Raw genomic sequence first — 25,662 nt, 5'->3', positions numbered from 1 at the left:
CAGCCCTACACAATTCATCAAGCATTCATCATTAATTATATTATAATAGTTTCTTTTATATTCTCCTTTTTAATAATTATTAAGATTGAAATGTAATGTACTTTGATAACTTTGTGTGGCCAGTTCATGACATGAATGTCTACTCAGGACCTTATCTCTTTTATTTGTATATATAAAAAGTAATATTAGCTATGATCAAAATTTATAATACTAATTAATACAAAAAATCTGTAAATAGTTTCAATTACCAGCAGAGTTCCACTAATAATATTCTGTAGATAATACCTTTATAAGTTATAATTACCTTAACATTTCAAAAGTCTCGTAAGTTTATACAAGTTAATAATGTACAAGTATATCTTTTCAGTAGTTAACTTTGCATTAACATAACTTCCTACAACTTATTATTATTATTATTATTATTATTATTATTATTATTTATTATTATTATTATTATTATTCATTTATTTGATTTTTATTATTAATAATGATATGATTATTATTCTTGTTTAATGTAGGAACTTTGATTTTTCTTAAAAATCCTTTTTCTTCTTTTTTCGTTACTCCTCTCTCTTCTCTTCTCTCTTCTCTCTTCTCTCTTCTCTCTTCTCTCTTCTCTCTTCTCTCTCCTTTTTCTTCTTCTTGCCTCATCAATCTTTCCTTTTCCTTCTCTTTTTTCTTTGCAAAACCCTAGTGTGAGAGAAAAAAAAAGTAGTAGGAGGAAATCCATTTCTCATTTGGAAAGATGATTTTCGTTCGTGGATGCGGCGGCAACAATGTTCTCTTCGCGACAACGAAGTTGTGGCTTCTTAACGGTGAGTTTTCGGTGACCCTGACTCAACGTTCTTCACGATCGTTTTAGGGTTTGAATTTGGGGTTCCTTTCCTCTTTCTGATTTGGGGTTTAGGATTTCAAAGAGGGTTTCCTTCCCGCGTCTCGCGATCTTGGGTGTTGCCGTGAAGAAGAAAAGTTTTAGGTAAGGGAAGATAGAAATTGTCTTGGTTGTGTTTGTATTATAAATTTAGTGTCTCTATGAGTTATAAATGATTTTGAGAAAATTGATATGATTGGGTGTATAATATGTATGTTTGATTGGTGATTTTGATAGTGTGATGTTGAATAAGTGGTATAGTGTGATTGTGACGATTAATAATGTTATTATTGAGTATGATGATGATGTTGTAATGTTTGAAACAAAATTCAAGTGGTTGTGTGAAATATTGGTCAAGTTACTTGGTTCAAGCTTAAAAGAAAGGGGGTTTTGATGAGTGAATTTGAGACATAGGTATGGGAGTGAGAAGGTAACTGTTTTATCATTTTCATGAGGTAGATTGAGACTTTTTGGATGTATAATGAGGGTTGAAATGTGATCTGTAATGAAAGTGAAGTTTATAGTTGAAGTTTTGGTTGTATTTTGAAGGAAAAGTAAGGTTTTAGGTAGTGAAATTGTAAGGTGAGGATTACAAGCTGGTTTGAAGCATTGTGGGTTTGTTATGAGTTGTATTGTGAATTTTCTAAGCATTTAAATGAGTGAAAACTGATGTAGGACATTTGGTATTATCTTAGAGTGAGTTATTGGATGTTCTTCGTCCAAATTGAGGTTTTGCATGGTGAGATTTTAGAGCAGAGTGACTGTGAGAAATCTTAGGTGTTAGGGTGTACTAGCAAGTATATTTGGACTTGGTTATGCAGTTGAGAAACTGATATTGGGGGTTAGAAAGTGTATATTTGAGTTTGGGTAGCTTATACGAATGAATTTGGGTTTTCATAGGTCAATTTGGGTTTGGAATGGTCAACTCAAGTTAGAGGTGTGTTTTTAGATGTTTCTCAGTGCCTAAGAGTGTTTAGGAATCATTTAAACTTGTATAGAGGGTCACCAAAGTCAAAATAGGTGAATTTTAGAACCTGATGTAGCGTGAGGCGAGCTCCAAGGTGCCTTTAGGAATCATTTTTGCGAGAAGAATTTGTTTGTGCGCCCCCTGTGCGCCCATGTTCCAAGGGTCTGGCACTCGGGTGCCCCTATTGAGGTGCTGAGCGCCACTCAGCAGCTTTTGTTTTTTTTTTCAGTTTTCGGGATCTCAAATTCGAGGTTCTGGTTATCGATTTTTGAGGTTCTTTAGGTCGTTTTGGGGGGTTTTAGACCCTTCCAGAGTTGTTGGTGAGACTTTCAAAGCTGTTTTCCTTACCTAAATGTTAGTATCAAGATGGCATTAAGAAATTGTGCTATTGTGTGATTTTTGATGACTTGTATGGGTGTTTTTATTCCTTTAATGATGATAAGTAGTCTCATGTATTGGTATACTATGTGAATGTGAAATGATCTCATTGATTTCAAGGTTGGAAAGGTTGGTTTCAAGGTGGAACTTCTTGGTGTGGTTCATATGTGTTAGAATGAATGATGGTAGCTCGGGAGTTTTTCTGACATTCTAATGGTCAATACATTTTCATATAGAGAGGTTTAATGCATGTGGTGAGAGTAGCAGGAGGTCTTAGTCTAGATTCTTCCAGTATGACCTATGACGCGATACATACTAACCTTATGATGTGTGATAGGGTGAAACCCAATTGCCAATGGCTTTGCAAAGCAGTAGTGGCCACTCCAAGTGCATAATTTGCCATAGCTCAGCATTCATTCTAAGTTCGGACAGTCGATTTAGGTCTTTGTATGCTAAGATGCTTGAGTTGACCTATATTTTATTTATATATATATATATATATATATATGATTATTATGTGAAATGTTTTAACATATATGAGTATTATTTTTTAATGTAACTTACCCTATTATTTTGTTTGTGTTTGTTGTTATGTTTCCCTGGTTTGTTTTGGCTATGATCATCTAGTGGTTGTGAGCAAATGGTAATGAGATGTTAGTTGAGCAAGCCCTTGGTGCAGATGTCTTTGATACTCCTTTGCAGTAGTCGTAGATTTATCTATTTTTGTTTTGTTTTGTTTTAAGATTTATTTGTGACTATTAGACATTTCATAAATTAATTCATAATCATGTTTATGTAGTATTACAATATATTTGATTTTTAAATGTGAAATGTTTGAGGTTTGGTGTTGAATGAATGGTATTCTGGTGGCTGATTGTTTGTTATATGATGATGTCAATGTCTAACACTAATGAATTAAACCAACATCCTGTTTTAATCAAAACTAACAAGTAATTTACATATGGATTTATCCGTATGTAATTACTTATGAATTTATTCATGTATAATTACCTACAAATTTATTTGTGTATAATTACCTACGAATTTATTCGTGTATAAACCTATGAATTTATTCGTGTATAAACCTACGAATATATTTGTGTGTAATTATTTACGAAATTTTTTATATGTAATTATCTATGGATTTTTTTGTATATAACATTATCTACGATAATTTTATTTATGAATTTTTGTTTATAAATAATCCATAAATAACATTCTTTTACCTACAAATTTTGTCTATTACATACGAAATTTAACTGTAAATAATAACTTTTTTTCTTGTAAAATAATTCTTTTAAAAAACAAAAAAAAATGCTATTTAATGGAGGTTTATTTTTCATTTTGCGGAGGTTTTTACCCTCTGCAAATTAATTTCCAGGAGTTTTTCAAACCTCCACAGTTACAGTCGTAGTTATTAATTTGCGGAGGTTTTTAATGACCCTTGGTATCCAACCTCTACTATTAGATTTATATTACAGAGGTTATTTTGAATGGTTTTAACCTCTTTTATTAGTGACCATTATTTTGTAGAGACTTGAAACCTCTTTTATTTATAATTATCCACCTACATTTATAATTTCTTAATTTAATAAAATCTGTTTTTTTATAATAAGAAATAAATAAAATATATAAAATTATAAAATACACAAAAGTTATTCAAAATTAATTTTATTGATAATTTAAAATAACATATGTTCATTGACAATTATAATGTAAATATAAACAAATACATAATGTTTAAATAACATTACAAGATTGACCAAAAAAATATAAAAATTCTAACATGATCGAAAACTACCAGACCAATTAAAAATATGTAGGCTAATGTTGATGACCTAAACAAAATTCCTAGCATATATAAAAGTTTAACAATATGCCCAACAAGTAATTATTTGTAGACTCCATTGCTTCTTTTGCTTTAATCTTTGGTTCATGATTCCCATAAATGATGATCTTATTTCGTTGTCAATTGCTTTTATCCTCTATTTGGCATAAACCTATAAGAGTAATTCATAAATGGTTTGAGCATCTAGAAGACCATGATTGTATAATTTGACAATATATATTCTCCAACATCTGTTCTTTGCATAAACAAGTATAAGATTTAGCTTCACTTTAATTATTTTTATAGGTAATAGGTAAGAGGCAAGATCTATCAGACATTAGGTTTACACATTATTATTTTTCAAAGATTTTTTTCATATGCACATGGTTCTTGTTTCCTATTATCATATATTTGTATTGTATGCTACAACAGATAACCTCTATTTAAATAAAATTCAGTGTATCTAGGTTGAAGTAAATTCAATTGCAATTAATATCCAAGCAACACACATAAAAATAAATTAGCATAAGAGATTAATACAAGCAGGCATTAAGTAATCTATAATAAAAACAAATTAGAATTTCAATCATTAATCAATCTTCTTAAAGAGAAACAACTTACATCCCTTTTATCCAACGATGTTAGAAAAGGATTTTTCAACAACAGTTGATATGGGATCCGGGCACTAATGCAGTAAGGGGAAACGACAACGATTATATTTTCCTATAGTCGACACATAACCAGGAGCTACCATCCTTCCTCTTTACTAACAAAACTGGAGCACCCCACGACGATACACTCGGCTTGATAAATTATTTCTCCAACAACTCTTCTATCTACTTCTTCAACTCCACCAAGAGCCATCTTGTAAGGAGCTACTAATACTGGCCCTGCACTTGGTACCAGATCAATAGAGAACTCAACCTCTCTCTTAGGAGGCAATCTCAGCACTTCCTCAAGAAACACATCCAAGAAATCACTCACAACTGAGTGATCTAAACTCCTTCCACTCTGATCCACTTCTAAATGAGTCAACACCAAGAAGCAACAAGACTCATCCTTCACTTCATTCCATACCTGCCCTAAAGATAACTCAATTAACTCTTCCTTCTTTGGAAACAACAACCTTTTCTCACTGCAATCTATGAGAATGCGATTGGTAGATAGCCAATCCATCCCTAAGATAACCTCCAAGCCTTTTAGAGGTAAACAAATGAGATTAACTCTTTACATATAGTACACACGGTAGATATTGTGACCAACGCTGAAGCTGAAGTAGACACAACCAGATCATACTATAGCTCTCTCACCGACAAACCCAACTCAAGAACACAAACATCAGACACAAAAGAGTGTGATGCTCCATAATCAAACAAAACACAACAAACCCTACCATACAACAAACAACTGTCGATAATCAGGTTACCCGATCCCACTGCCTCTCACCCTGACATAGCATATACTTTGCTTGTAGCCTAAAGTCTGCTACCTCCTCTGTGCTGAGACATGTCTGACCTTTGTGACTGAGATCCTGACCCTCTAGTTGATGTACAGTCCACGGCAAGATGTCCTTCTTTCCCACAGTTGTAACATTTTCTAGCACCACTCAAATTAGGGCAAACATTTTTATAATGCGGTCCTCAACAGGAAAACCACTTCACTCCACTAGGTTGTCCTGCCTGACCTGCTGACTAAGAAGAAGACCTTCTAGACCCATGAGAGTGAGGCCTAGAATAGGGTGTCTTCCTAGCCACCTGACTATGCTTCGACCTAGATGATCCGCCAACTCTAGGAGGCTGCTTTTACTGATTGTCCATTTTCCTCTTTGTCTTCTCCATCATTCTAGCTCTGTCCACTAAAACAGGAAACTCCTTTATGCACAAGCCAACAACCAACAACTTGATATCACCATTCAAACCATTTTCAAACTTTCTACATTGCCACTTCTCATCCTTGGACAATGTGTGAAAATGAAACAGATGTTTAAACTTATCAGCGTACTCAGAAACAGACATATCACCTTGTACCAACTGTAGAAATTTCACTTCCTTGGCAAATCTAATACTATCAGGAAATTACTCTGCATAAAAATTCTTTTTGAACAACTACGAGGTAATTGGAGTACCACTACTCCCCAACAAGGATCTCATAATGCTCCACTAATGACTAGCTTCACTAGTTAACAAGTATTCGGTGTAAGCTAATTTGTTCTCCTCAGGGCACCTCTTGACATCATAAATTCTCTCCATATCACAAAACCACTAATTTACTCCATCTGGACCAATCTTACCATTAAACTTGGTTGGGTGATGTTGTAAGAAACTCTCAAGGCTTCACTATTGAGACTAAAAAGCGAAAGAAGAAGAAGACCTAGCTGCAGCTCTACCAATGCTCATCAACTTCATACATTGCCTCAGGGATGCCTCAACTGACACCCTGGCAGCTTTCGACTACTGTAAAGCAACTGTGTTCTGTTGTACCAAAGCGGCATTCTGATTTTGCATTACTGTTATAACATATTTCATCATCCTCATAAGGTCTGAAGCATCGGGATTTGTGGGTGGGGGAGGAGGAGGCCTAGGTGCCATCAATTAACTCAAAGAAACTGAAATACTATCTAGACATAACCATGAGTACACAACAGAAATATAGTACACTCATAACTTACAAGATTCCTAAGGAAAGAACTGCTCGATACCAAAATTGTAATATCCCAAATATAGTATAATTACTATAATAGAGTCATCACAAAATCAATAAAGCAAGAACAATCGACAGATAAGAAATATAAAGTTAATACAGTAATCAAGATAACCATAATATAAACTTTATATACAATCAAATGTCTAAACCAAAACTATATACATCCAAACAAACTAAGGAACTAAACATCTGTTGGTCCTTCCTCTAAGACGTGCTCCATTGAAATCTCATTGCCCTCTACTCACACCCACCAGATGATCATAGCCAAGAAAGTAGTACAAAAACATACAACAAAACACAAACAAGAAGGGTAAGCTAGATAAACAAGACAATTCATATATATATTAGATTACAAATTTCAAAAATTCGTTCAAAAATAAACCATAACAATCCATTCATCCTATACATGTCATAACCTAGACAAGACTCATCCGGATTAGGTATGAATGTCGCATTATTGGAAGTTTATGCACTTGTAATGGTAATACAGCTGGGTGAAACCAAGCTACCATACAAGGTTAGTCCATTTCAGTTGCCTAGGGTCATGATCAAAGCCTATAAACATGAACCTCCCACTACTATCACGACATGACTCACCCCTCTCTACTTGATAATGGATGATCATTAGATTGTCGGAATAGACCACCAGTCCAAAGCTCCATACATTCATACAACAACAACTACGACCATGCAACCTCTCCACGAGTCATGGAATTACATCCAACAACCATTCACTTCATTCACAAACTTTTCATCACAATATTCATATGCATAATTTCCATTCACATGTAAATCATACACAAATCCATCCATTTACATTGACTAACATCATATAAGATCACTATTATAATTCAAAGAATCAAAATCAACCAAATAAGTCATCAAAAGTCACATAATAACAAAATTTTCTTTAAGGCATCTTAATACCCACATTTAAGTAAGGAAAATAGCTTGGAAACCCTCACCAATAGCTCCGGAAGGGTCCAAAGCCCCCCAAAACGACCTAAAGAACGTCCAAAACTGATACCCGAAACCCCGAATTTGTTATTTTCAAAACCTGAAGAAGAAACCAATACTGATGTGATAGCGCTCAGTGCCTAGAAGCTACCGCTCAGAGCCAGAGCCACTGGAATACGGGCACTCATGTCCAAAAGGCTAGCGCTCAGCGCTGGCGCCCTTGGAATGATGGCGCTCAGCGCTAGAAAACTACCCCTCAACGCCATATCAATTAACAACACATTATTTTCATGGACTTTTATGCACTTGAGATTTGTTCTAATGATCAAATGGATTCCTTACACACTAGAAGTGATGCAAAAATATATTTAATTAAAACAAAGTACTCATTTGATCATTAAACCTGAAATTAGGTGCATTAAGTCTAGTTGACAACTTCAAAAGTACTTAAACTCCAAACAACTCTTTCTATTCCTTGTGTCAGTTTACCAACTGCATAACCAAGTCTAATTATACTTATTAATACCCTATAACACTTCAAAGTACTTACATCTCTTCTATTACAAAATCTCAACATGCAAAACCTTCAATTTAGCCAAAAACACCTAAGAAATCATTCCAAAATCAACACTAACCATTTTACACTAAACTTTTCTCATTTGACAGCTTACGCAAATCCTAATAAGCCTCCTAACACACTCCAAACTGTCAAACACAGTTCCCACTGCCTAACTCAAATTCTCACTAGTCAAAACCTCATTTTTACACTAAAATAACCTCTAAATTCAACAATTATCCCCTTACATACTATATTTCTTCCAATTTAACAATGCTTATAAGTCTAAAATGATCTCAAAACAACACTTAACCAATTGTTTCATCACTCCAACACTCATTTATAAAATTCACCCATTAAAACCCCTATTTTTGACCTTAAAAACCCCAAAAAAATGACTCTTCTATAAACCAATCACCTTGCATTCATTTCCAAGCATTAGAATAATTTCATTACACATAATCAATACAGTTTCACTCATCACAAACATACAATTCCAACATGTCAACGAAACATGACCAAATCCCCAATTTCATAAAATCCTCATATAACCAAACATAGACGTTTCTAAAAGTTTAACTACAATACATAGAGATACAAATTATTTTAACATAATCATAAACTAAAACAAAGGTTCTATCTTCCCTTACCTTAGAAAACTCCTACCGCTCTAGAAACCTCCAATCGTTACTTCCACCACAAGGAACTTCTAGAATGACCTACAAATCATCGATTGGTGTTTGAAGACAACCCTTAGAACCTTAATTGAACCAAGAATCAAGAAAGAGAAGTTCTTGACACATGCAAAACATATTTTGATTTGCACGATCATGAACTGAGGATACCAAGGAAAAATGGGTAAAATCTTACTTGCTCTAAACAGTGAATTGATCGGGTAGATTAGTATACCTTTTCGCAAGGATCGCCTAGACGCCTCCTAATCGTCAAATAGATGACTGAGGAGTCAGAAATCTTAGAGAAATGCTAGAGAGGTTAAGAGAATAGTGTTTTAGAGAGATACACAATTTTTAAGTAATGAGACGAGTTTAAGAATTTCTATTTATATCATTGTCTTATTTTAAAATAAAATATTCAGTCTCATTATTTTAATACACCATCTACTCTAATACTCTAGGTTCTAGGTTCTTACTGTTAGAGAAATAATGTTAATTTGTGGAGAGTTTTTATAACCTCCACAAAATAATTCTCACTAAATAACAATTTTTTTGTAGTGAAAATATATATAAAAAAAAAGGTTTAATAGCCAATTTTGTCCCCAGTTTGGTTGACAAATCTCAATTTAATCCCTCATTTTAAAAGTGTTTGAAATGGGTCTTCTCTTTTAAAATTTTAAGTCAAATTAGTCCCTTCCGTTAAATATAACTAAACGACGTTAATGAGGTGATGATCTAGCAGTAATTAGTGGTTACGTGTCAAAATTTACTTGTGTGTGTCCTGACGTATTCCTTAATTACAGAAGATGTAAGACCCTGAAAAATTAAAGGAAAATGTGAATCTTGGGTCATTAGTAGAGTAAGAAACCAAAAATGTATCAAGTTGTAACAAAAGTTAAAGTTTATATGCAAAATACAATGCTGTCAACTTTGACATGGTTTGGTATTTTAATTATAATTAATTGTACAAATTAGATATTAAGTTGATTCTTTTTCCATTAGAAAGTAGACTCGAATAGTTTCGATTCGAGTACTTATACGCGTAATTCCGACATCGGGAAGGGGTTCAACCGGACTAGCAAAGTTGTCAAAATCAGACTCACTCGCTGTACGCGTTTTGGACGCGTTTTGAACGCGTTTTGACTCAGTAAATGCGTTTTACTATTTAAACACGTTTTTCTGGTTATTTAAGAGGGTTTTGGGGCTGAGAGAATTCCTAAGTTGAATCTGAGAACTGTTACCTAAAAGCATTGGACCAGAGAAGTTTTAGAGCTAAGTTTGGAGCCACGAGAAGGAATTCTAAGGCACAGGAACGTCGGGGAACCGTTTGAAAGCAAGCTTAGGAGAAAACCGTAAGGGGAGCTAACCTTGAGTCTTTTTGTTTCTGTATGATTTTAAATTTGGTATATGTTTAGGATTTTGATTCTCTTTATGATTTTAGAATGAAATTCTACTTCTATTGTATCTTTTGAATTGATGTACGGTTTGGAATTGGGATATGTTTCTGTTTTGATGGTTTTGAAGAGATCTTGTTCATATTAAGCATTTTGAATCGGTGGAAGTTTTTAGGTATACGTATAGATCGAAGATTTTGAATCTGTTTATGGATTTAAAAGGAGACTAGGTCTTGATCGGAAATTTTGGATTGTACTAATTATCCGATGCCTTTTTAATTATATGTTTAGTTTAGATGTTTATAAGATTTGGATGAATATGGGTTGTTGATAAGAGATGAGTTTTTGGATGTTTAGAAAGTCTGTATGGTGAAAGGAATAGTCGCTATAGTCCGGGAAGTGAATTTTCGTGATTTTGGAATAGTAAATTCGATTGAGTGAATGAGTCAACTCGCTGGAGCGAGTTATGCGTAACAAATTTAGTGTTTTAATGTTTTTGACGTTTTGGCAGTTCTGGATGTTCGTTTTGGACGTTCTTTAGGTCGATATGGGGGTTTTTGACCGTTCCGGAGCCATTGGTGAGGGTATCCAAGCTGTTTGAACTACTTAAGGGTTCGAATTAATAGACCATAAAGAGTTATGTGTTAATAAGTGATGTTTCTGTGAGGATGTGAAATGTCTGAGTATGTAAGAGTTATTTTCTTAAGATATGACTAAAGATGATAATATGTTGACATGTGTATTTATGAATGGAAAGTGTAGAATAGAGTTCCAAGGAGGAACTCCTTGTTGATTTTGTGTCAAGTATTGTACGTATGAATATAGGAACTCCGACTTAGGGGTTCATTCTTATGCTCTCAATAGTCTCGATCTCACTTAGAGAGAAAGCTATGTGGTGGAGAGTGGGAAATCCTTACCGAAGATCTACAGTGGGGTGGACAGAGTAGGAAGGATGTAGCTTCAGTGGTTTTATTCATATCCGAAGATCCAGTTTGGAGGACAGAGTAGGATAGAATAATTGAGCTAGCGAATAAGTACATCCATGTCCGAAGATCCAGTTTGGGGACAGAGTAGGATAGGATGTAGCTGAGTAAAGTACCACTGTAAGTGTAGAACTAGCTAAGAGTTCAATATTCATACGATTATCCGAATGAGTGGAGTTTACGAATGATAATGGTATGTTTATTATATTATTGAGTAATTTAACTTATAAGATGGAAGTTTGGTTATTAATTTAATTTACTATGATGTTTTGTATTGCATTAGCTCACCCTTGCTTTGTCTGTTGTTTGGTTGTTATTTTGTGTTATGTATTTTGATTGGCGATGATCATCCGGTGGATGGGAGCAGAAGTCGGTGATATGCCGGTGGAGCAAGCCTTAGATGGAGGATCGACTGAAGAATAGTTTTAATAAGGAAACCTATGTTTTTATTTCTGTTTTAAGGTGTGGAGTGTAATTAGTTTGAATTAACAGTGAGGGTTTGTATAATAATGAGGAAAACTCTTATTCCTCCTTCTATCAACTGTTCTATTGTATCAATGATGTAAGAACTCTATTATAGTTTGATGCTATAATTATTGGGATGTTACAGAAGAAGGTATAAGCGCGATCTTGCTTGCGTTTGTGCCGCTAACTGTAGGTGTGAATCTCGATTCAGAGAAGACATTCCAACGTTGCTCACGATTCTAGGCGAATTGACATGGGAATTGAAGATCGCGACTTAGGGTTTTGATTTTGGGCTTTTCCTGGATCTTCTATGTTGTCCTTGGTTACAGGTTTGAATGGAGGCAACGCGTAGAGATTAGAGGGACTCCGCAAAGACGAAGGCGCTGCGATTCTGTGGTTTGTTTCTGGATCTTCCTACGAGAAGATGAACTCACGAGAGGAAGGTGATGAGGCGCGAGGTGGTGGCGGCATTAGGGCGCTTCTCCGTCACGGATTGCATGAGGTGGTGCTCCTATGAAGATGCTTCACGGTGGCGGCGACGACTTTGGCTAGTGCGAGGATGATTTCGACATGTTTTATTCATTGGATTGAATTGGAATATATACACTATGGATCTCAATTGTTAGAATTTGTGGCATTATAGTGTTACATGGCTTCACATTGCTTTCTTCGTTATTCTTCATCCTCATTTCTCCTAAACCCCAAATTCAGAAGCCCTCCAAAATCCCCTTATTACCCTTCCGTCTTCTCCCGAATTCCCACCTCAAAAGAAGGATGGGAAGTTGAAGCACATAATCAAACCTATTTCTGCGAGATTGAGGCAGCGGTTCTGGTTGTTTTGAATGATTCGAGAGTTTTGAGGACCAATTAAAAAAATCTAAATTTTTAATAAAACCCTATCTTCAGAACACGTCAGGACGCACACAAGCAAATTATGACACGTAACCACTAACTGATGCCAGATCATCACCCCCATTAACGTCGTTTGGTTATATTTAACGGAAGGGACTATAATTTGACTCAAAATCTTAAAAGTGAAGACCTATTTCACACACTTTTAAAACGATGGACTAAATTGAGATTTGTCAACCAAACTGCGGACAAAATTGACTATTAAACCTAAAAAAAAATATATAAATATCAAATTCAATTTCTGTATATTAAAAATAAAAATTAAATATTATTTGTGGAATACAACCTTTTCATATTGAAATTGTGCTTTTTGCTCACATTGCTCAATTTTATAATTTTCCTACAATTTGTTCATTAATTACATATAAAATGCTTGATTTTTGCTCATCAACCACATGCACGCACTAGTGCAGAAAGAGCATTTAACGTCTGTTATTTTGGCCTTTTAACGTCAGCTCCAAAATCAACGTCTTTGTAGGTGACATTAATCAAACGTCGGACTCAAACAGGTCCGACGTTTTTATAGATGTCGGTTACTACATGACCCCGACATCTAAGGGGCTCCATAGACGTCGGTTAATGCAATGTCTGATGTCTAAGGGGCTCCATAGACGTCGGACAATGCAATGTCCGACGTCTATGGAGCCCCTTAGACGTCGGACATTTCATTAACCGACGTCTACTGCAGCTCGTGTCTTTGAGTAGCGTAGTAGAACCTTCTTTCTTTGCTAGTTTCGTCATAGAAAAGGTTGCGTCTTTTGGATCTCTTATGGCATTTCAACCGAAAACCGAATCTGGGTCCTTGCCTAGTTCCATTAAAACCGCCAATGAAAACAAACAGTGACAATAGAACTAGGCAAGGACCGAAGTTCAGTTTTGGGTTGAAATTCTATAAGACATCCAAAAGACGCAAGTTTTTCTTACGAGGAAACTAGCAAAGAGAGAATGCGGTACAACGCTGCCCAAAGACACGAGAAAAATTGCACCAAAATACAACAAAAACTCATTTTAATCGGTTCAAGTGAAAGATAATCAAGCAAAGACTAATATAATCAGAATAAAAGTACGTTTAAACGGTTCAAAAGAGACAAAAACGCACTTGGAAAAGAAATGCCGCAGAGAGAAAAGGCGAGAAGGAAGACGATGAAGTGGTGCTCGTAACAGCGGGTTTGATGTATGATTTAACAGCAAACTAGACGTCGGCTCCCCAGTTGAACCGACGTCTATTCTGGCCTAGACGTTGGGGCCCTCACTAATATGACGTCCAAAACAACTTTTCATCAGGCCATTTAGACGTCGGATGGCGTGATCCGATGTCTCACGGTGGAAAAAAATAGCTTTTCATCTACCTATCAGACATATACACGTCCGTTGGAAGGGGCACCGATGTCTATAATCGAATATAGACGTCGGGGTGGTGGGGTCGAACGTCTCTAAGGCTGAAAAAAATGACTTTTCACCTACTTGTCAGGCATATAGTCGTCTGTTAACGAGGACTCCAACGTCTATAATATTATGGAAGTCGAGAGCGCTCCTAAGATGTCTATATGTCCACTTATTTATGAAACTGCCACCAATCAATAATTTACGTTTATTTTACTAGTGACGTTGAAGGAATGACGTAATTTCAAAAGACAATTCTGTTATCACGTGTATAATAGTACAATGCTTTTTCTGAAAGTTACATTATATAAATAATTAAATCAGAATTGTAAAATTAAACGAATATCATTTAATCCTTTGAAACAAGATAAGGTGAATCTTCTTACATTTTGTGATACAGCTATTCAATTAGATGAATTATTCCCTTTTATTTTCTTTCTGGGAGAAATGTAGGTGCTTATCAATTATAAGAACTGTATCTGTGTGGTAGTGAAATAATAACCTTATTATTATAATTAGGGTAAACATATGCGTTTAATATATACGAATTTTTTAAATTTCTATAAATTATTTTAAATTTTAAAATAGTAATAAAAAAATGTAAAATTAAAAAAAAATATAAATTTTTATAGTTACATATAAATAGTTATAAATATAATTATTGATAAAATAAATTTTAGTTATTGAAATAAAAAATAGTATAATTAATATTGTATAAATATTTTTTTTATTATGGATAATTATTTAAATTTTAAAAATAAATATTAAAATGATAAAAAAATAAATACTTCTTTTGTAATGAGTAATTATTGAAATTTAAAAAACCAATTACTAAAATGAAAAATCTAATAAACAATTTTTTATTATTAATAATTATTTAAATTTAAAAAGGAATAATTAAGAAGATAAAATTAAAAAACAAAAAAGACATAAAAAACTATATTTTCTTTTTATATAATTATAGATAACATCTATTGTTTTTATCAAATAACAGTTATTATTATTAAATTTATCCTCCTTAACTTAATTATTGTATTATAATTTATCATTTATTTATTTATTTATTCTCTATGATTAAAAATATACTGGGAGAAAAATTGACTAATGAAAAGTATAGATGTAATTATTAAAAATGCCCTGTATTATAATTAAACTAGTTTTAAATAATTTTTTATATTAAAAATTTTACATTAATTATAATTTTACTTGTAATATATCTACACACTTAAAATATTTATTTATTGTAAATTTTAGTTATGTAAAGGAAATACTTTTATCACCAATTCACAGAATAAAATATTAATTATATACTTCTCCTCGTGAAAAGTCAGGCCGACATTGACTACGAACGTATACCAAAGGTTAATATTTTCTTGATTTTAACTTTTATTGCAGATCTTTTCCTTGTTATACAAGTGAGGGAGATAAACCTACTTTAACTAGTTCACTTCCATACCCAACTATCAAAGATGAGAAAAGAAATATTTGGAACATCTTTTAAAAAAATTATCAAATAAAAATAATAATATTTTAGAAATTAAAATTCGATTATACAAAATTGACATATAAATAAATTGTTATAACTTAATTTGAATATAAATCAAAGCTGATTCCAATTTATAGAAAAATATTTTGTTTTATTTATATTTTAAAATCTTATATGAAATTTAATTATTGTAGATCATAGATGAATGAAAAAAAAGAGGATGATATATACATATAGACTTTTATTCATGTATATCTATTAACCATTTTTTTTATATCTTTCTTCTCTTATCATATAGTTTTGTTATATTATTTTATTCTCTTTTTAGAGTAAATACATGAGGTGTTGATAAATATTTAGATTTATACGAAATATATATATATTAATTAAAGAATAATTATTGTGCAGAAATTCTAGCTAGAAGCCTAAATTTAATTGTCCTGATAAGTTCCTTTGCAACACATGGCACATGAAAATACAAATCCACCGCAACCTTCTTACAGATTTTCTTCCAGTTTCTACTTACGTTTCTCATCAGCAACTTCATCGGTGTATACTTTTCAACTCTTCAAGTGCTATATATATGTATATGTGTGTGTCAAATAAACACAAACAGCTACCTTCATATTTCATCACAGACATATAAGTGAATATCCACGAACTAAGCCATGGAGAAGAAATCACTGGCTGGATTATGCTTCCTCTTCCTTGTTCTCTTTGTTGCTCGTAAGTCACTACTCTTATGTTCATTCTTCCGCATGATTTTATATCTTTAGTGGTGAATACTTTATAATCGAATGTCTCTAACGTATGTATTTGAACAAGCAGAAGAAGTTGTGGTGCAGACTGAGGCAAGGACTTGCGAGAATCTGGCGAATAGTTACAGGGGTCCATGCATCACCACTGGCAGCTGCGATGATCACTGCAAGAACAAAGAACACTTGAATAGTGGAAGGTGCAGGGATGATTTCCGGTGTTGGTGCACCAAAAACTGTTAACTGGATTCTCTCCAACCTGAACAAAAGAGCATGCAGGGCATTTTATAAATAAAAAACTATATATATACAATAAGCCTTCTACTGCATCTATATATCAACTTTGTACTATAGTACTACTTTCATGTCAGAACTATGTCTGTAGTCTCTGTCACTGCATAACAGCTATAAGTTATGCACTTATGTTATGAAATGAATAATGAATAAACTTCTTATGTTGCAAAACGTCATCCTATATTCTATTCTTCTCGGTACGATCATTCTGATATTTAATTAATTTCTTTGTTTCTAGTTTTACTATATAGTGTGTCTAATGTCTTTTAAACAAGTTTTAATTTTATCCACACATGATAAAATTTGATTCTTAAATCCCTTCCATTAAATATGCAAAACATTGTTAAGTTTTTTTTCTTTCCTCTACGCAATTTTGTTAGTGCTATTTTCGATATATTCTTACATGTTTTAAATAAAAATTTTGTACACATCAAATTTTGTGTCTGATATTACCAATACTTGCATATAGTTTTCAGTTAAATAAAGCAAAACTGCTTAGAAGATTTTTTTAATATAAAATATTTTCAATTTAGTTAATTAAGTTTTTAAAATCGCATTTAAATCATTCTTTTCTTTAATGTTTCTCTTAAAACTTCAATTAATTAAATAAATATAAGAATTTAAAGGCTTTGAACCAAAGAAAGAAACTAATAGAAAGTATTAATATTAATAGAGGTCAAAATGGCACACTAATATTAAAGATATATAAATAAACAATTTAAACTCAAATTTATTATCAAGACTCAGTTGATAAATTGCAAAATATTGCGTCATCCTACAAGCATGATAATGGGATTTACAATACCTTTAGTAACTTTAACAGTTTGATTTTTTACATATTTTCATTGCAAAAGTTGAGTTTAATAGACATACGGGTGTGGGCTGGACTCATCTTTTGTTGAGTTACAGAGATAATATTATAATATTACATAATTTATAAATATATTAGGAACCTCGCTATATTGTATTCCTGTGTGTTATTCTGTTACTTTAGACCAGTTGCTTGTTTGTTAACATAACATTAGCATACAAACTATTGTAATTTTTATATGATATATAAAAACATTTTACTTTTAAATAGTTTTCATAAAACTTAATATAATTTACGCGTTATGTTTTTCAATTTTTATATCATAATATATATATACATATATATATATATATATTTTTAAAAGATTTTATTTTGTCTATTATAATTGTACATATTTTTATAAATAATATAGAATAGTACGTAAATTTGAGAAGACTGTAGAGAAAATTTTTTAGTTTGTCTATTGTACATATTTTATAAATAATATAGAATAGAACATAAATTAATGAAACATATATATTGAACTGACAAAAAAGATGAAGGTATGTTGCAGTGTACCGAGAAGGAAAGGAGAGAGAAAAAAATATTAACATCATTTTTGTATATTTAACTTATATTTAATGAAAGAGAGATAAATTTTATTTTTTGTTCCACTTTCGTTATCTAATTCAGTTTCCAAAATGTTTGGAATATGTCCACAGTAAAATTTACGTCTAATTTGTCCCTTCCAAACGGATTTAATTCATTAATGATGTGACACCAGTTATGTGTAACGTGTCACTATATTGATTCCTGAATGATGATGTCTAAGTGACTAACAGAGAATATGATATTTTATTAAGTTAGGATTTTATAATTTGGGAAAAATTTGATTTTGGGCATACATAGAACCAGTTAGGGTCTTCTTCTTTTTGTTGCGAACACGGTACAATGGTGGGTGTTCTTCTTTAAATTTGTCTTGTTCTCTTTCTTTTGTTGTTCTTTAATGTTTGGATGTTAGTGTTGTCTGTTGGCAGTAGGGTGGTGGTTCGTCTTTGGCGAGTTGGTGTTCCCTCGTTCGTAGTTGGTTGGCGAAGTGGTTCGTGGTTGTCTCTCGTTTTGGGGTTCGCTTTTTGTGTCAATGTCTTTGAATCAAGGATGTCCGTCTTGCTCATGGGGGAGCTCTCATGGTGTACATCCAGAGGATTCGTTGGAAGCCAAATATGCAATTGTGGGGAGTTTGTTGTGTTGAGAGTGGCAAAAACAGTTAAGAATGAGGGGAAGCAATTCTAAGGCTGCCCTAATTACAAGGTTTGTTGTTTAATTTTTGTGATAAATTGTTCTGGTGATTAATGAAATAGTAATGAAGTGAATACTTTGAATAGCAGACAACAAATGAAGAACTTAAAGGATGCAATTTCTTTAAATGGTGTATTGAAGATAATGTAGATGATGCTGGTAGTACTATTGCTAGGAAAAGGAGGAAGATTAATAGCTTGGAGAAATATGTTATGGGTTTTCAAAGAAGGGAGAAGATGTTGATTTGGATGCTATGTTTTATGGGGTTGATTAACATCATCCTTCTTTGTATTTTGTTTAAAAGTCCATTATGTGTTCTAGTAGTCAGTTGTTGTGAAGAACACTTTGGCCTTATTGTAATATGATGTTTTGAAATCAATGAGAAATATGAATTTGTGCATCTAAATTTATTGTTTGAATATACATTTTGTTTGATATATATACAAGATAAGCTAATTGAACTTTAGATTGAAATGACAGTAAAATGAGAAAGTGGTGTGTCATCCTCATTGAACGTCCACTAAATTTATGACTTATGAATGTGCTCTGAACGAAAGCAACACCAAATCAAAAACTTTATTGTAATCACATAACATTATTGTAATCACATCATGTAAGTGTGGCACACACAAAATCTTAGAATATGGCCAGGAAATTTCTTCCTAAAATTTGCATAAATGTGACGCACACAAAATCTGTCCTCCACACTAGGTAAAAGTTCTTGTAATACTGGCACAAGTCCCTATCAAAGTAAAAACATGAAGCTATACAACTTATAATATAAGACATGAAGGTTTCAAAGTTATAATACAAGATATGGGCAACGTTACTCACTTTTTGTTGATCTAAATTATATGTGATTGTTGAAGAAAGCTCCTGACCACCAAGATCATCAATAACCAATTCTTAAAACCAAAGCCAATTTTCCTTATTCTCCACCTCAACAACAGCATATGCCAAAGGACACATCTCCTCATTCTCATCTCTTGCAATTGCAGTTAACAACTCACCTCCATATTTTCCTTTTAAGAAACAACCATCTAAACCTATAATAGGCCTACAAGACATGAAGTTGTCCTTACAGGCCTTCAAACACACATACATTCTGATGGAAAATCTCTTAGCCATGGTCAAACACTTTCAAGAGAGTGAAAGTCATCCTTAAAGATGGTGTCAACTCTACCTTGTGGACCACCATTCGAGCCATCATGAAGCATGAATTGAAGAGTAGTGTAGGAATTTAGGCCATTGTATTAGGCCATGTAGTGTAGGTTGATTTAAGGCTTGTATTAAGGCCTAAGTAGCATAGGATTTTCCTTAAAAGTTAGACATCCAAACCAAGTGGAAAGTGTGTGCCATGTGTCATGCTTCCATTAGAGAGGATTTACTTTTTAAAAGGTAGTCACATGACACCTTAGGAGTGGAGAGTTTTTGCTTTTAGTAGTGGCCACATGGCACTCTAGGAATACAGAGGATTGTGTTATGTGAGTGGCCACATGTCCTCCCATCATTGGAGAGGATTTGTGGACACTTGTCCACTCCTTAGAATGCCTCATTTTTTGCCAATGAGAGCAAATGTGGGAGATCATGCTTTTAGGGTTAGAAGGAGACACCATTGGCCTATAAATAGAGGTGTCTCCACCCTTGTATTTCATCTTTGATGTTAAGTAATGTTATGCTGCCTATTTTTGGCCATACTACTCATCTTAGATCAAGACTAGAGTAACCCATGAGGCCCCTCTAGTCACCTTCCTCTTTGAGTTGGCCTAACCTCTCTTGGAGCCACCAAACACTACACCACCACCATCATATCTCCTAGAGGCTTTGAGCTTCTACACCATTCATACATTAGCTCATCATCCTTGGACCATTTACCACCACATTTTCGCACCATTCATCAAAGGAACACCCCTCCATGCACATCTCCTAACTTTGGCTCAACCTAGCCAAGGAGGTTGCCATCACATTCTCTTGAAAATTCGATTGTCCTTATTTGGTTCAACCTTAACTTTGACAGTTGAACCAGGATTAGACCGAAGCAACTCGTTTGCATAGTCGTAAAGTCTTCTATATTGTTCTTTAAAATCACCTTCTATTTGTTTAAAAGCCATTGCTTTTGCCCTACACGTTGTAGACTGAGAAACACCAATGTTTCATTTCTTAGAAACTTTGTTTTGGAGGTTATATAAATTAATATTCGGATTCTCTTTTATAGTCTTCTCTAACCTCCCACTCAACCATTTTGAAGTCATTAAATGAATATTAAATTCGCTACTGCATGTGTGCTTGTCTATAATCTTCCTTAGCTGCCATGTATTTTCAGCTGCCTTATATGCACAATATGCATACCATGGACATTTTCCTTTTGCCCCAAAACCTCTGACACACACCCTTCTTTTGTCATTTTTATAAACTTTTAATTTCCTTTAATTCTCTACTCCATACGTTCTTATAGCTTCTGTAAAATCTTTTTTCTCAGGGAAATACGTACCCACTTCCCATTTATATTGTTCCATACTTTTGGCATTGAAAAAATCCCGAAATCCCCGTACCTATCTCTATCATCTTTTGTGTTGTCACTTTCAACAATACTGTTCAAACTCTCAGATTCCCAATCACTTTCGAATAAACCCCTAGGTCCACCAATTTCTGCTTGGTTAGTAGGTTCAAATATATCACATTCCACTTCATCTTCATCGTCATTCAAGACATCCTCTTCGGACCCATTCCAACTTGTAACAGCATACTCATCAGCTTCTACATCAACCTGACCCTGTCCCTCAACACCATTACCCTCTACCTCAGCCACTCCCTCTACCTAAACTTGTACTTCACCTTCTACCACAACATCTACATCCGCCACTACCTCAACTTCAACTTTCACCTCACCTTTACCACCTTATCAACATCAGCCACTGCCTCAACTTCAACTTCTACCTCACCTTCTACCACAACATCTACATCACCCACTGCCTAAACTTCAACTTCTACCTCAACTTGTACTTCTAATTCAGCCTCTACCTCAGGCTCTACATGACACACTCCCTGAACCTCTGCTTCACCCACTACCTGAACCTCAGCTTCACCAACCTCTATCTCAACTTCCTTTTCAGCCCTCTCTCTCTCTCTCAACTTCCTTTTCAGCCCTCTCTCTCTCTCTCAACTTTTGCTTCACCACTAGGTCTCTCAATTTCTGGTTGAGAAGAGTATTCCAACTCTACAAGATATTGAGGCTCAGAGACCATGTGTATAACATAAATGTGAGCTTGACCATTCAACATAGCAATATTGACTACATGACATGCACCTTTGTCATCTGATAACAGTTCCAAACAATCTTCTAACACAAGACCACGACCTAATGAATACCACAACTCCTTTACATTCCTATAACTCATCTCCTTAAAAATGATTAATATTTCAAAATAACTCCAACGATCTGGATCGATTTTAAAGTTGTGGTTTGACCATAGTGGTATCTGAATGTCCCATTATTCTCATATTTTCCAGCATGGTGAAACACAATTTCAACGTTTGAGTTGGCCATCTAAACTAATATAAAAATTGTTTACAGTTAATCTATGCTTAACCCAAATGTTATATACCTAAAAAAACAAGTAAAACAAAGCAAAAGCACAATTACAGCAATAAAAAATTTTGTCCACACACTAGTAGGGGGGACCACAACCACAATGGAGCAACACTGTTCAAAGCACATGCGTAGATAATGGGATACTGTAAACAGACAAAGCATACACAACTCAAAACTTATGGGGGGACCATAGCAACAACAACCAAACACAACACAAAAGCTACCATAAACGCACCTTGGAATCGTGCTTTTTGTAATACCCACAAACACGATTTCTGAAAATGCGCGTCCAAATCCAACATACAGCGATCTCTACACGATCTATGTCTTCGCAATGTAGGCCAAGTGCGACAACGACTCTATCTTCTCTCGCAGAAATCCAATTGCCCTCAACTCGCAGAAATAAGCCCTAAATCAGATTTCCCCAAATTATAAAACCCTAACTTAATAAAAATCATATTCTCTGTTAGTCACTTACGCGTTATCATTCACAAATCAATATAGTGACATGTTGCACATAACTAGTGCCACATCATTAATGCATTAACTTCGTTTTATGATACTTAACGGAAGGGACAAATTAGACTACAAGAATGATTGAGATTACCGACGGTCATAATTCGTCGATAATGTATAAAATTCGTCGGTAATTAGCATTTACCGACGGCTTACCGACGGCCAACATACCGTCGATAAAAACATTGTCGGTAAACTTTACCGACGGATCTTTCGTCTGTCGGTAATTACCGAAGGCTTTTGGCCGTCGGTAAAGCCTTCGGTAATTATCGAAGGATCTAGGCCTTCGGTAAATCTGTCGGTAAATGTCGTGACCTGGTTCATCTTCTTCCTCTTCCTTCGTCACTGTGTCAATTTTTTTTTTCATTTCCACGAACTCCGCCACCAAAACGGCATCACGCGAATAACCATGGGAATCATGAAGAGTTGAGCTTGCCGGAAAAGTTTATGACTGGTAATGTTGTGTCATTTTATCATAGAGAGTTGAGCTCGCTGAAAAAATTTAGGACCGGTGATGTTGTGTCATTTTATCATGCAGAGTTGAGCTCGCCGAAAAAGTTTAGCACCGGTGATGTTTCTAATCGCACAAATGAACTCTACAACAACCCACCAAAAAACTTGAGCTTGCCGAAAAAGTGGAGCTCGCCGGAAAAGTTGAGAGCATCCCTTGATGGTGGAGACTATCCTGCGATGGTGGAGAGCAACCCGCAATGGTAAAGAGCTGAAGCCACAAGACGGTAAGGAGAAATGAGTGGTGGTGGTGTGAAACTGAGTTGGTAAAGAAAATGAGGAGAAATGAGCGTCTTTGCCAAATATTGACACTGGAGGCAGAATTTGGGCGGGAAAATTCCCGCTCTTTTTACCGACGGACATGGACCTTCGATAAATCAGTCGGTAATGTCGGTAAGTAAGATAATAGACGGGAAAATTCCCGCTTTTTTTACCGACGGCCAAAAGCCTTCGGTAAAATCGTCGGTAAGTGACATTGACATTACCGACGGATTTACCGATGGAACATGTCCGTCGGTAATGTGTATGTCAGTTACCGACAGATTTACCGAAGGCTTTTGGTCGTCGATAAAAAAAATTCAAAATCCGTCGATAATGTCGTCAATAATGAAAATTTACCGACGAAAATGTATCCGTCGGTAAAAATCTATCGGTAATATTAATAATTTTTGTAGTGTTTTAAAAATGGAAACTAAATTGAGATTAGGCAACGAAAGTGGGGACCAAAGAGACTATTAAACCTAAATTTTATTAGATATAGATGAAAGTTTTGGATCAACTTAACACTGTAGCGAAACTAGAAAAAAAGAAATCAATTAAACCATCATTTTAATTAATCTTCTTGTTTTTTCTTCATATATTTTGTGTTTATAGTTGTCCAAAAGTAACTTATTGTATTTTTTAAACGGAAATAAATAATTGACTTAGTTGTTTATTAACTTTGTAAAAGTAATTAATGTACAAAACTTCCAAAAAAAAACACAAAATTTATTCGTAGATACCAGCACTTTGAGGAGAGCAGTCAAATTCAAGTTTTTCGAAGTGAGAGTTAATATGATTGAATTTTTATCAAATTTAAGTTGTTTGAATTACTAGTTAATTCTTGATATTTTTCGTGCTTATTGTCCAATAGTCTAATCCCAAAAGAAAGGAAAAAAACAATGTAAACCAACACTTACCTAAAATATCATATTAACATAAGGGTTACATTAAATATTTTAAAAAAATACATAAAGAAAAAATCATTAAATTATTATTACAAATACAAGTATAAAGACAAAACAAAAATATTAATATATAATATTTTTAAAAAAAACGTATTATAAATTTATAATATCGAAAAAGGATCTCCAAAATGCAACTAAGCGCTATTTATTTACCTCTTTTTATATTTTAAAAAAGTTACACATTTTTTTTATTGTATGATGAAAGTTAAAAAAATAATGTGATGTATTAATATTACTTTATTCTATATTTTATCATATATATATATATATATATATATATATATATATATATATATATATATATATATATTAAATTGTTCCATTATAAAGATAATACCATTATTTTTATGAAATAAAAAATGTTATATATTAAAAAATGGTGGACCAATTGTCTCCACACTTTAATGTGGATCAGTGATGTGGATCAGTGATGTATAGGTGAAGAGGTTCGAAGGGAGAAGTTTTATCTTATTTTATAACTTATTTTCAACGGTTTTTGGAAATTGAAATATCAGAATAGCAAATAATCTGATTCAAAGCATAGATTGCAGTGACAATAGATAAGCTCTTATCAAACCATGTTTTCCAAGATGGTGAAAGAAAACTCATTTTTCTATATTTTAGATATTCTTCTTTATAGCTAACTAAGTAGTATCAAATCCACCCACCAGTTATTAAAAGAGTTAACTTTATATTTAATTTAAAAGTTACAGTTAGAGTAATTTTTAAGTAATTAATTAATAAGTATTACATTAAATATATACCATATTAAAATAATGTTATGATATTAAAAATGTGTATAAATCTCTACGAACCATTTTTAATTTATGGCTTAAGTATTAAGAGAATTTTAGTTTACTTAGTGCACATCATAAAATTATTATAAATAGTTTCTATTAGGATGCAATTTTTTTAATTATTTGTGATTTCTTTAAATAATAGAATTTAAATTTAAATTTAAATTATTGAAAATAATAGATTAAAAATTTAGAGGTTGAATTTTATAAACATGCTATTGTGAAAATAAATAATTAGAAAATGTTTATCATAAAATAATAAAAAGACTATTTATTGAAAATACTTGTTTTAATTTATATTATTATTTATTAACTTCAGTGTAGAG

The 25,662-nt window shown here is 33.4% G+C and overlaps 1 protein-coding gene and 1 long non-coding RNA gene across 2 annotated transcripts; both read left to right on the top strand.

The window, feature by feature from the left end:
• The first annotated feature begins 10,131 nt into the window (after window positions 1–10,131).
• LOC128194768 (uncharacterized) lies at window positions 10,132–12,451 on the top strand. The gene is made up of 2 exons (XR_008246124.1): window positions 10,132–10,286; window positions 11,679–12,451. It is a non-coding gene; the product is annotated as an uncharacterized LOC128194768 (long non-coding RNA).
• A 3,673-nt stretch (window positions 12,452–16,124) lies between these two features.
• On the top strand, window positions 16,125–16,777 carry LOC108333379 (defensin-like protein). Its single transcript, XM_017568810.2, has 2 exons — window positions 16,125–16,283; window positions 16,386–16,777. Exons 1-2 carry the CDS (start codon window positions 16,226–16,228, stop codon window positions 16,553–16,555), a joined length of 228 nt encoding a protein of 75 aa, XP_017424299.1. The 5' UTR covers window positions 16,125–16,225; the 3' UTR covers window positions 16,556–16,777.
• The last annotated feature ends 8,885 nt before the right edge of the window (window positions 16,778–25,662 follow it).

Source organism: Vigna angularis, chromosome 11 (assembly GCF_016808095.1).
Source record: "Vigna angularis cultivar LongXiaoDou No.4 chromosome 11, ASM1680809v1, whole genome shotgun sequence".
Taxonomy (NCBI): Eukaryota; Viridiplantae; Streptophyta; class Magnoliopsida; order Fabales; family Fabaceae; genus Vigna; species Vigna angularis.
The sequence above is the reverse complement of the archived record's forward strand: the minus strand, read 5'-3'. Positions and strand labels throughout refer to the sequence as shown.

Excerpts from the sequence above, each read along its gene's own strand:
- LOC108333379 (XM_017568810.2), top strand. The coding sequence starts at position 16,226 with ATGGAGAAGAAATCACTGGCTGGATTATGCTTCCTCTTCCTTGTTCTC. Across the intron at positions 16,284-16,385 it reads CCTTGTTCTCTTTGTTGCTC|AAGAAGTTGTGGTGCAGACT; the intron begins GTAAGTCACTAC and ends TTGAACAAGCAG.